The 13,820-nt window shown below is 35.2% G+C and overlaps 1 protein-coding gene across 29 annotated transcripts in view; it reads left to right on the top strand.

The window, feature by feature from the left end:
• The window catches only part of GPHN (gephyrin), a 603,331-nt gene that overhangs the window by 240,803 nt on the left and 348,708 nt on the right, over positions 1-13,820 (top strand). For all 29 annotated transcript variants that reach the window (XM_048219788.2, XM_048219795.2, XM_048219804.2 and 26 more), the window contains one exon: positions 11,294-11,351. In XM_048219788.2, coding sequence (XP_048075745.1) covers positions 11,294-11,351 — 58 coding nt within the window. The remainder of the gene's footprint in view (positions 1-11,293; positions 11,352-13,820) is intronic.

Here is a 13,820-nt window from a genome sequence, read left to right as displayed (position 1 = left end):
TGGTACTGGCACAAAAACAGACAACACAGATCAATGGAACAGAATAGAGAACCGAGAAATGGACCCTCGACCCTATCATCAACTAATCTTCAACAAAGCAGGAAAGAATAGCTAATGGAAAAAAAAGACAGTCTCTTCAACAAACACTGTTGGGAAAACTGGACAGCCACCTGCATGCAGAAGAATAAAACTGGACCACTTTTTTACATCATATAAAAAAATAAATTCAAAATGGATGAAAGACCTAAATGTGAGACAGGAATCCATCAAAATCCTAGAGAAGAGGAGCATTTGGGTGACTTGTCAGTTGAGCATCTACCTTCAGCTGAAGTCACGATCCCATGCTCTTGGGATGGAGCACCCCATCGGTGCTCACCACCTGACCACCAGTAAGCCAGGGAGGTCACCCACTATAGCAGAGTTCTAAAAGTTCTGATTATGCATTGCACTGCTCATAATACTTTGCAGTAGGTTGCTTAACCAGTCTCCTTCCCCATGTGTATCCTCTGATATATTGCCCTAGACTCATGTCTCCACATCTCCTACCTTCCAAATAGTGGTCACTTTAATGTTTGTAGAATTGTAGCCATTTCTTTTCACTGATCTCCAATTGATTTCACGGGTGTTCAGAATGATTTGATAACTATCTAGCTGAATTCCAGGATCTAGACTAATTTAGGGTCCTCTACTCCTCTGCCATCTTAACTCCCTTCTCCAGAGCCACATTTTAACCATTTTCAAATGTTTGTATCAGGGATATTCAGGGTGCTGTGCAATTGTCATTACTGTCTATAGCCAAAATTTATCCATCACACAAACATAAAATCTGTAACCATTAAGCAGTTAACACCCCATTTTTCCATTTCCCCAGACTTTGTTACAACTAATTGACTTTTTCTTTATTAATTTACTCCTCCAAAAGCCTCATACAAGTTGAATCATACAATATTTGTCATTTTGTGTCTAGCTACTCTTAGTGTTTTTAAGCTTCATCCACATTGTAGTATGTATCATGTATCTCTTCGTTCTTTTTTTTTTTTTTTTTAAGATTTTTATTTATGTATTTGACAGAGAGAGACAGCCAGCAAGAAAGGGAACACTAGCAGGGGGCGTGGGAGAGGAAGGAGCAGGCTCCCAGCAGAGCAGGAACCCGAATGCAGGGCTCAATTTCAAGACTCTGGGATCATGCCCTGAGCCGAAGACAGATCCTTAATGACTGAGCCACCCAGGCGCCCCTTTTAATGACTGAATAAAACCCCTTGTGTATATACATGTACCACATTATGTATATCCATTCATCTGTTAATGAACATTTAAAACTGTTTCCATTTTTTGGTATTATGAATAATTCTACAATCAACATTGGCATACAGATACCTGAGTCCCTCTTTTTAATTCTTTTAGGTATATACTTAGGAGGTGGAATTGCTTAGTTGTATGCTAATTCTAAGTATAGTACCTCAAGCACTGGCAGTTTCCCTCAGTGGCTGTATAATTTTACATTACCACCATCAATGTGAGAAGATTCCAATTTATCCACATCCTTACCAATAGTTGTTATTTTGTGTGTGTGTGTGTGTGTGTGTGTGTGTGTGTATGTGTGTGTGTGTGTTTTAATGACCACCCGAATGGATGTAAACTGGTAACTCTTTCTGGTTTTGATTTGTACTTCCATAAGAACTAGTGATGTGAACGTATTTTCATGTGTTTATTGGCCATTTGTGTATTTTTGCTGGATAAATATTTATTTAGGTCCTCTGGACATTTTTACATTGGGTTGCCTTTTGGTTGTTGAAATGTTAAATAGGAAAAGTATAGTTGCTAAAGTCATTGATTATTCTAGAGTGGATGAGCAGAAAGCAAATTTAATGAAAATTTCTCTTTGTCTTTGTTTTTCAGCAGTTTGATACAATATGTGGTATGTGTATACGTATACATACATATAAAATTCATCTCGGTTCTTGAATTTGTGGATTGATGCCTTCAATTTTTATAAAATTCTCAGCATTTTTTTTACAATATTGCTTCTATATCATTATCTCTCTAAATGCTAGACATTTTTACCATGTGCTATATGTCTCTTAGGATCCATTTTGATTTTGGCTTTTTTTTTCTTTGTGTGTTTTAATGTACCTGTTGTCTACTGAACTCTTTCCTTGTTCATTTATTTTCTTTTTCTCTGCCTTATCTTTCATTAAACATGTCTAATGAATTCTTCATTTCATGTAATACCTTTCACTCTTTTACTTTCCATTTGACTCTTTCTAAAAATAATGGATTGTAGATTTCTGGTATAATTCTCCATCTTTCTCTTTATTTTTATGAAGATATTAATTGCAGTTATTTTTAAATCTCTATATGATAATTCCAGTATCTGACTCACCTTGGGTCTGTTTTTCCTCTTGGTTTCAGTTACTTGTAGTGTTTGTTTGTATGTCTTTAAATTTCTAATGAGATGACTCACATTAAGGCTGAGAAATTTTGTAGGCTCTGGATGCTGTTACCTTCCTACAAAACGTTACAACCATTTTCTTCGGTCAGCAAACTGAGTACCAGTGGTTTTAGTCTTTGTTCAGGCTGACATACTTCAGTATCTTACCTTCCTTCCTAAAGTATGGTCCTTCTGGGGTCTCAGCCAAATCTGTATTGTTTACCAAGGCCCTTCCATGTTGGCAGGGCTTTAATTTGACCTTTCCCTCAGTCCCATGCAGCTGCTGAAATCTCTCCTAAACTCTTCAGGCTTGTAGACTGTTTTTTGATGAATTTTCTGGTATTAAAAATCTGCACATATAGATCTTAAGAGTTGGTTAAAATTGGCTAATGACAGTTAAGACTCATTTTCCACTTGGGCTGTAGTCTTCCATACCAGGAAATAAAAAATGCCCTCAGGGAAAAAGCCAAGATGAATGTGGAATTCACCGGTACTTCTGTTCTCTCAAATATCGTAATCTCTCAAGTCTTACTGATTATTCTCCAATTCCTTCAAACCATTGCTTTGTCTATTTTATCCAGTTTTCATAGTTGTTTTCAGTGAAAGAGCTGCCCTTATGTTACTCCATTACTGATGGAATGCGAGTCTGATCATTTTCTTGAACGAGGAAGATAAATGTGAAGAACTATTGCATATCAACTGAAATTAATTATTATGATATGTATTTCATTGTAAAAAGATAATTGTATGTACATAGGTAATAAATTTTATTGCTTTTTCATTACAGTGTGGTTCAGTCATTCTCAAAATTCCACTTAAAGAATCATCTCCAAGAAATGCTGCATATAAGTACTTGAACTGTGTGGACTATATCTGAATAGTAGAGTCAAATATGTATTATAACAAACCAATTGCTCTTATCTCACTGACTTTTAATTATCTTCTTAGTTATTTTTCTCTTCTACTTGCTGTGTTCTTAAAACAGGGACTAAAATAGGCAGTTTATTTGGGATTATTTTGGTGTTCCCAGTGTAAGTACAAGGGTTCTTAAAGTGGAAGACAGAGAGATGGCACTGTGAAGAGTAGGCCTGCCTGATATTGCTCCCTTTGAGCAGGAGTGAGCTGTGAGCCTAGGAAAGAAGACAGCTACTAGATGCCAGAAAAAGCAAGGAAACAGATTCTTCCCTATAGCCTTCAGAAACGTAATAGTTTGTGATAATTTGTTATGGTAGCCAAAAAAAACTAATATAGAAGTCAACATATAATATCTAAAATTGATACAAGGACGTAGCAAAGGACATAGTATGATATGAATGTAAATATCAGAACTAAAAGAAAGTGGTTGTTTCTGGAAGCAGCAGGGGAAAAAACTGGTTTTTATTGTTGTTATGAGCAATTTTAGCATCACTTGTTTTTTTTAAACATGAATGATTCAATGAAAAATAAGAATTAAGTTTTAAAAAGAACCCCAACAAACTAAGGGGATTGTTTATATGGTAGAAAAACCGGTTTGCTCTTCTAGAGTAGAGGATTCAGCTAAGCTGAGCTGTAGGTGATCTTTTCATTGTTCTTAACTTTTACCTCTAACCAGCAATTATCTTTCAAACTTTTCTGTTCTCCTCACCTCAAACATATTTATTCTTCCTTCTCATACTCTAACACTATAGAATAAACAACAGGACTAACAGGAAAAAAAGGCTTGCTTATCATAACTTTCAGCAGGAAAACAGTGTATTTTCACTTGCAAGTTAATTGCAGAGCGGTTAGTAGAACTCAAAGCATTACATTACACATATTATTAACAGGAAACTTGAAGATAGAGGGAAATGTGGCTGGAGAATATCTCCACTTGAAACGAACTCTGGCAAAATTTTAAAAAGGAGTATAACAATACAGAGATAGTGTGAGTTTTAGAGAAAGAGCAAATGCAAGATGCTTCTAGTGAAAACTGCTTCAAAAATGACCATTCTAAGACAAAATGATCTCCTGTATCTACAGGCTTTGAATATACACTGGTTATCCCAATTCATTTGTCATGTAATCACATATACTGTCTCGTTTTTGTTATTGTTCCTGGTGTATGTGCATGTGTGTGTAATTTTCACAATGCATTATAAATTATTAGAAAGCAGGAACAGTTCTTTCCTTTTTTTTAAAGATATACTACTCAATGTTTAGCATTCTTATATGCATACATAAGGCACTTTAACTGTTGAGTAAATAATACGAAGATGTTTTACATTGAAAAAGATGAATAATTAAAGATATACCTTGTTCTTTCTCTTCTTTTTTATTCCTCTCTATTATTAAGTTTTCCCTGTTCCCTACTAAGTGGTTCATCTAGGCTTCCTGCCAAAGCTAATTCAACATTCTGACGATTAGACATTATAAGCTACTGAAGTTATAAATTTGAATAGCACTGAAGGAGCATATCCCTATAGCATTCTTTATAGTCCAACAACATGCATTTGCAATAGCATGGGAATTCAATAAAACACTAAAGAAGAACCAAAGGTACCTTCAATATGATTATAATTTTAATTGCTTTATCTACATACTTATGCTCTGTTGAAAAAAACCACCAGAGTAGTTTGTAACTGGCAGCAGTTTTGGCCCAGTGGACTTTTGAGAATGTCTGGACACATTTTTATTAGTTACAACATGGATGGTGCTACTAGTATGTAGTGAGTAGAGGCCAGAGATGCTGCTTAACATCCTACAATGCACAGGAAGGCTTCCCACAACAGTTATTTGTCCCCAAATGTCAGTAGTGCTGAGACTGAGAGATCCTGCGTTAGAAGAATGAAGAGGCCAAATAGGAAATGAGAAAACATTTTCTTAGAAGTATTCATAATATATTTATCATGGATTCTGATCTTTCCAACATAATTTAACAAATAATAGTTTTCTTTACTTAATTCAGATAATTTAATGAGTACTTATGTGTAAAGCATTGTGCTGTGTACTGAAAAGAATACAAAGAAAAAAATTTAGAGCACAAAAAAATTTAAGCCACCATCCTTGTCTATCAAAAACTGACAGTATAATAAGGAAAATGTGACATAATTAAGTATAGCAACATGTAATTAAACTTAAAATGAATGATACAGATAATGACAATTATCAAACAGTAAAGAATACAGGAAAGAAATCAGGGTGGACTAGAATGTCTACTCAAGACCTGACAACGTGGTATTTATTTATGTCCTAAAATGGATTAAATTTAGATAGGTGAAGATGAAGAAAAAAAGTACTTCATGTGAGAAGCGTGGTTAAGTTAAGATAGTAAGAAGCTACGCAGATTACCTACAGCAAAAGTTGGGTGTTCAAATGAACACCAGTCCATAGAGTTGGGAAGACACAGGGGCAGGACCAGGGAAGTCTTAAATGAGTAATGCTGTTATTGCGAAGTCACTGAGGAGTAGCTGACATTGCTTTGATGAGGGAAATAACATATGAAAGTAGATGTCAGAAGTGTATTAGAGTTCTCCAAAGAGAATAACAGCATATGGATATCAATATTAATATAGATATAGATATGAATATACATAGATATAAGTATAAATATAGACACAGATATAGATGAAGATATTGATTATAAGAATTGAGTCACACTGTCATGGAGGCCAAGAAGTTCAAAATCAGCCATCTGAGAGCTGGAAAACCAGGACAGTAAGTGATGTAATCAGTTCTGACAACCAGGGGGCCAGTGGTTTAAGTCTGGGAGTCCTAAAACCTGAGAATCAGGACTACCAATGTCCTAAGGCAGAAGATGAATGTCACAAACTGTATATAGACAATTTAAAGATAAAAAAGAGAGAGATTATTTGCCCTTCCTTGACCTTAATGTTCCATTCTGGCACCCAGTGGATTGGAAGACACCGGCCCACATTGGTGAGGGGATACTTTTTACTTAGTTTACTGAAACAAATGCAAATCTCTGCCCAAAACTCCTTCAAAGACACACCAGAAATAGTGATTTTTTAAAAAATTTAAATTCAAGTTAATTAATATATAGGGTATTATTAGTTTCAGGAGTAGAATTTAGTGATTCAACAGTTCCATATAACACCCAGTGCTCACTGTAACAAATGCTCTTCTTACTGCCCATCACCCAGTTGCTCCATTGCCCCATCCACCTCCCCTCAGTTTGTTTCCTATAGAGTCAATTATGATTTGCCTCCCTATTTTTATTTTATTTTTCCTTCCCTTCCCTACGTTCATCTGTTTTTTTTTCTGAGATAACATATGAGTGAGATCATACGATGTTTGTCTTTCTCTGACTTCTTTTGCTTAGCATAATACACTCTACTTCCATCCTTGTTGTTGTAAATGGCAAGATTTCATTCATTTTGATGGCTAATATGCCAGTGTGTGTGTATCACATCCTCTTTATCCATTGATCTGCCAGTGGATATCTGGGCTCTTTCCATGTTTTGGCTATTGTGGACATGGCTGCTATAAACACTGAGGGGCAGGTGCCTCTTCAGATCACTATTTTTGTATCCTCTGGATAAATATCTACTACTGCAATTGCTGGGTCTACCGCAGTTCTATCTTTAACTTTTTGAGAAACCTCCATACTGTTGTCCACAGTGGCTGCACCAGTTTGCATTCCCACCTATAGTGTAAGATATTTCCCCTTTCTCTGCATCCTCCTCAAGATCCGTTGATAATTGAATTGTTAACTTTATTCATTGGTGTAAGTTGGTATCTCATTGTGGTTTTGATTTCATTTCCCTGATGCCAAATGATCTTGAGCATTTTTTCATGTCTGTCAGCCATTTGTATGTCTTCTTCAGAGAAATGTCTGCTCATGTCTTCTGCCCAATAGTTGATGGGATTATTTGTTCTTTGGGTGTTGAGTTTGATAAGTTCTTTATAGATTTTGAATACTAGCCCTTTATCTGATATGTCATTTGCAAAAAACTTTTGCCATTCCGTAGGTTGCATTTTAGTCATGTTGATTGTTTCCTTTTCTGTACAAAAGCTTTTTATCTTCATGAAGTCCCAAGAGTTCATTTTTCCTTAGGTTTCCCTTGTCTCAGAAAATTATTAAGCCTTTGTCTAAACTTCACTTCTCTTGTTGATAAAAATTGGGATAATGCTTTAAAAATAATATTTTTCAAAGCTGTTTTTTCCTTTCATTCATTCACTAAATTCCTATACAGTGTTCTACATCCTAAGTCTCATATTAGGTGCTTGGACAGAGTGGAATAAAACCAGCAGACATAGTTTCTATTCTAAAGCAGTGCCAAATTGCTGCAATGTTTTTCAACCTCTAGACCAAATATGGAGGTGGACTGTAAACTTGTAAACAATTTTTCAAATGAGACATGTCTAACAAGAAGTTGCTGTGGCCAAGAACGAAGAGATTACTGCCTGTGTTCTCCTCTAGGATTTTGATGGATTCCTGTCTCACATTTAGGTCTTTTATCCATTTTGAATTTATTTTTTTATATGTTACATGTAAAAAAGTGGTCCAGTTTTATTCTTCTGCATGCAGGTGGCTGTCCAGTTTTCCCAACAGTGTTTGTTGAAGAGACTGTCTTTTTTTTCCATTAGCTATTCTTTCCTGCTTTGTTGAAGATTAGTTGATGATAGGGTCGAGGGTCCATTTCTCGGTTCTCTATTCTGTTCCATTGATCTGTGTTGTCTGTTTTTGTGCCAGTACCATGCTGTCTTGATGACTACAGCTTTGCAAAAGAACTTGAAGTCCAGAATTATGATGCCTCCAGCTCTGGTTTTCTTTTTCAACATTCCTTTGGCTATTTCGGGTCTTCTCAGGTTCCATAAAATTTTAGAATTATTTGCTCCAACTCTGTGAAAAATGCTGGTGTTATTTTGATAGGGATTGCACTGAATGTGTAGATTGCTCTGGATAGCATAGACATTTTCACAATATTTGTTCTTCCAATCCATGAGCATGGAATGTTTTTCCATTTCTTTGTGTCTTCCTCAGTTTCTTTCATAAGTGTTCTATAGTTTTCAGGGTACTGATCTTTTGCCTCTGGTTAGGTTTATTCCTTAGGTATCTTATGGTTTTGGGCACAGTCGTAAATGGGATCGACTCCTTAATTTCTCTTTCTTCTGTTTCATTATTGGTGTATAGAAATGCAACAGACTTCTGTGCATTGATTTTATATCCTGCCACGTTGCTGAATTCCTGTATGAGTTCTAGGAATTTTGGGGTGGAGTCTTTTGGGTTTTCCACATAGAGTATCATGTCATCTGCCAAGAGTCAGTGTTTGACTTCGTTACCGATTTGGATGCCTTTTATTTCTTTTTGTTGTCCGATTGCTGAGGCTAGGACTTATGGTACTATGTTGAACAACAGTGGTGAGAGTGGACATCCCTGCAGTGTTCCTGACCTTAGGGGAAAAGCTCTGTTTTTCCCCATTGAGAATGATATTTGCTGTGGGCTTTTCATATATGGCTTTTATGATATTGAGGTATGTTCTTTCTATCCCTACAATGTGAAGAGTTTTAATCAAGAAAGGATGCTGTACTTGTCAAATGCTTTTTCTGCTTCTATTGAGAGGATCATATGATTCTTATCTTCTCTTTTATTTATGTAATGTATCACACTGATTGATTTGCAGATGTTGAACCAACTTTGCAACCCAGGAATAAAGAAAGTAAAGAGAAAAAAAAATTGAAATACTAAACAATCGTGGGGAAAAAAACCAAAAACAATGAATTCTGTATGCTATATCCCCATCACTGGAGTTTTGCAGTTCTAAATAATGGGTAAACTTGGTCTTGGCTGGATGTTCTTGCTGATCTTCTGGGGGGGCATGTTCTGGTAATTCTCAAGTGTCTTTGTCCTAGGTGGAATTGTACCACCCTTGCCAGGGGGTCAGGCTAAGTAATCTGCTTCAGATTGCTCTATGTGGCTTTTGTTCCCTGAAGGCTTTCCAACACAGCTTTAGAGGATGAGAATGAAAATGGTGGCCTCCAAATCTCCAGCTCCAGAGCTGAGAGTTCTGGGCCCCACTTCTCAGTGCAGCCTGGGGGAAATCCAGTCAATCACTCCTGTCTCCCTTGGACTCCCATCTGCACTCCGCACTCACCCAGCCTGTGACTGAGCATTTCTATCTCAGTCACGTGACCCGTTTCGAGTCTCCAAACCCTGCAGACTTCTGTGGTATGTTCCTCCCGGGGTAGGAAGGGGTGTCTCACCAGTTCTGCCATGGTTCGTGGTGTATGGCAACCCCGAGCTGAGAGCCCACTCCTGGGCTCGCTAAATGTACCCAGCTTTCCCACTCCGATGCCTGGTAATTCTGCCATAGTCAAGCACCCCCGGTCTTCTTATGACCCCAAGGATCTTGAGACCACACTGTCCCGCCTAGGACTCCGCCCTGCTTTGCCATCTAAGCACCTTTCAGGCAGGGACGTCCCTCACCGGAGCAGACTTCTAAAAGTTCTGATTTTGCGTTCTGTTGCTGTATCACTTTCTGGTGCCGGCTTATGGAGGCTCCCTCCCCCTGAGGTTTATCTTCCCATGAATCTCTTTGGATTCACTTCTCTGCACCTTCTACCTTGCAGAAAGTGGGCGCTTTTCTATTTTTAGAGTTGCATTTATTCCTTTTTCAGATCTCTGGTTGAGTTTGCAGGTGTTCAGAATGATTTAATAGCTAGCTAGGTGAATTCCTGGGACCAGACTAAACTAAGGTCTCTTACTCCTGTACCATCTTGGAATGATACTCTCTTTTCTCATGTTAAAGTATTTATAAAGTCAAATAAGTAGTCAGAAATTTCCTTTTTATGCACTGAATTTAAGTAATGGCAGGTAGGTAATCTTGGTGTTTAAGAGCTTAGAGTACTTATCTGATGGAAAAAAATTTGTAGTCACATTTTAAAAGCTGAAAGAAGCAAATGAAGTTAATTATAAAAATATAATGTAACTCAGTATATCTACCATATTATTTTTGAATGTATTCAGTATTTTTTAAATTAGCCTTTTTTATACTAAGTATTTTTAATCTGGTATATATTTTACACTTAATGTGGATCTCAGTTCCTTCTTTCAGTTACTTGGAAAAATTAATGAATCACTCTGTGTCTCAATATCCCAATTTTAACAATGGCAACAGTTACAAAAATTAAATTAGATAATATATGACATGCCTGGCAAATAATAAGTGTTACATAAGTCTTAGCTACTTTCTTTAAAAAGGAAAATAAGTTCAAACAGGTGAATGTGGCAATAATGACCACACTGCCGTAAGGCAAAGATCATATTTGAGGGATTAAATTGTAACCCTTAAACACTCATCTCTTTTCCTTGGACAATGCTAGACACACACACATCTCTCCAACTCCTTGTTTTAATTATTTTTAAAAAGAAGCAAAATCATTATTGGTTCATCAATTGTGACTCATGTACAACACTAATATAAGATGTTAGTAACAAGGAAAACTGGTGGGGGCATCTGGGAAATAAATATCTTTACTTTCTACTCAATTTTTCTGTAAATTCAAAACTACCCTAAAAAGTAAATTCTGTTAATTAAGAACATGCCTAAAAGGCAAATGCCATGACTACTATTAGTTCTTGCTACATCTTAGTTGTGACAGAATCCATCACTGAAAGTGGTAGCATTATTAAAGGTATCAATAAGAGAAGTTTATAGTTAAAAATATAGCTTAATGTTTTCTCTTTTAGTAGTCATTCATTATCCACCTCTTTTTAAGTAATATATGGAAAGCTTAAGCATGAAAAGGTCATTTTTACTCCATGGTCATTGGGGTGGACAGTGGGCAATTATTGGTGGCATTCTGATGCTAATGGCAGAAATACTCCATATATTTTTATACACTATTGCCAGTTTTGAGAATATTTTCTTTTCCTAATTTCAGGTTGGGTGGGACTATATCAGCATACAAGATAGTACCAGATGAAATAGAAGAAATCAAGGTATAGTATGCCATTTTTCATCTCTAAGAAGACTTAGTATCTCGCCGGGTAGGTGGGGGAAGCATTGCTTTTTCTTTATACTATTTAATTTTGGGGTGTGTTGGGACCTCATTTAATTCACAGTTATCCTATTTGAATTAGAAAATATAATAATCCCTATCAGATTTCAATTACCATTATCAATGCATTTCTATGAAAATTATTTGGAAGATCAAACAGGAGCACTTCATGTGAAATTCACTGAAAAGCTACTTAAGAAACACCGTATATAAGTATTAGTGTGCATAATGAATAATCTTTCTATCTTGTTTTAATTTATTTTCCCTGTAAGCTTTTGCTAATTACAAATAATACCAGTCTTCTAGAAAATATTTTCTGGTTCCATTGAAAACACAGTATGCCAATTGTAATTTAAAATTTATAGTACATTGAATGAAAATGTGACCTTACTCTTTGAAAATTACATAATCTGCATTCTTCTGTTTTTAACATTTTACTCAATCCTATGGACTGTTAGTCTTCTGGCATATCATGTGGCCCTTCCCCAAGAGCAATTTACAATCTAAGAACTGAACTTACTATCTATTATATAAATAAAATTTAATGACTGGAAAGCAATAGTCAAGGATAACAATACTGAGTTAAATTGTTAACAATGACATTTAAAGATCAGAACAAATCATCAAGCTTGATTTTATCAAGCTTTCCAAAATCGAGTTCAATAAATTTAAATCTTAGTTAATAATTGTTCATTTGCTCACATTATTTTCAAATCAGTTAATGTCATTGGTCTTTATTATGTAATATACTGTTAGTTTCAATATGTCTGGTGTTCTGGATAAGCAATACCAGAAATTAATCCAATAATTATATTCTAGCAGAAAAAGAAAAACAGGAGTGTGAAAAAGTTCATTCGAACTTGATAAATTCATAAAATACTTTGATTGAGAGAATCCTTAGGTCCAATCCAGCTTGTGTTGCTATTAACTTAAAGAGGAGATACAAGAGAAGGAATAAGTTTGAGAGGAAAGAGGGTAAGTTTTAGACTTACTAAATTTGAGGTCCCTCTCAGGTAACCAAATACCCATTAATTTGTTGGTTAAATCAGCCAGAACCTCAGATCAAAGATAATTTTATCTTTCAGTTGATATTGGGATTTGTCCTTACCAAAGAATTACTTGAGGCCGTGCTAGTTAATGGAATCACCTAAAAATTATTGCAGTAATAGCAATAGACCAAAACTGTTGACCCATCCAAGAACCAAAGGATTCGTATATTTTTTTATTAGTTTAATTAATTAGAAGAAACTTTGCCTATTTTTTATAGTGACTTTTCTCTAAAGAAGTAATTTTTTCATTGTGTTTTTTGAAATTCTAGAATTATAAGAGTTATCCCTCAGTAGATTCCTTAAAAAAAACATGATTCATGGATGACATTACTATATTATTTTTTAAATTAATTACTAGTATTACATCTAAAACATCTTCAGAGAGTTTGAAACCTGAGGCATAAATAATATGAAATTGATTATTGTTTCAAAAGTGTTGGAAGCAAACCTGTTATAAAATATTTCATCAACATTTTTTTTTTATGGCACCATTAGCATTTTCAAACTGAAATCAGATATCTTCTTGTTTTGATTGGAGGAAATGTGAAACATCTGGTTGCAATGTTCATTTTAGTTCGTAAATAACTCAGTAATTTTCAATTATCTGAATAGTACAATTGAGTTTAAATTTGAAATACATCCACAATATACCATGTGTAAATAAATATGCATGTGTATTTTTATTATTAAAATATGATTAATAAAACATAATTCGGTTTTTACAAAGTATGGTAATCTTCACAATATTTCTATCACCAGAAATTATTATTTTGTTCATACATAGTTTGAATTAAGCATTTATTGATTGATTACAATAAATTACCACATAGTGAATGCTTGGCCAAAAGCTGAAGGGATAAAGTGAAAATGCTTTCCTGGCCCAATCATGACCATCTGTTCCACCCAATACCCTGAGTTATTATTTCACATTCCTTTTATTTATTTTTATACACTTCCCTAAATATTATGATTTATTCATGTTTGAATTTTATATGAATTGAATCACAGTGTATGCATTCTCTCGCGCTTTCCTTGGTTTAGCACTGTAGGATTTATTCATATTGTTATCTATAGCTAAGATTTTGGGGGGTTTTTTTGTTCTTTTTTTGTTTTTTGGTTTTTTTGCTGTAAAATACTCCATTGTGCCACAAATTATTGAGACATCCTACTCTTGATGGACATTCACCTTGCTTCCATTTGGAGCTATTATAAAAAATGATGATATAAAATCTTACAAAAGCATCCTGTGTAAGAGTCTCTTTGAGGTATATACTGAGAAATGGAATTCCTGAGTTTTAAGTAATGTGTATTTTCAACTTTTCTGTATGAAATCAAACTGTTTTCCACATAGTTATGGCAGG

The sequence above is a fragment of the Ursus arctos genome, unplaced genomic scaffold (assembly GCF_023065955.2).
Source record: "Ursus arctos isolate Adak ecotype North America unplaced genomic scaffold, UrsArc2.0 scaffold_25, whole genome shotgun sequence".
NCBI classification, from domain to species: Eukaryota; Metazoa; Chordata; class Mammalia; order Carnivora; family Ursidae; genus Ursus; species Ursus arctos.
The sequence above is the reverse complement of the archived record's forward strand: the minus strand, read 5'-3'. Positions and strand labels throughout refer to the sequence as shown.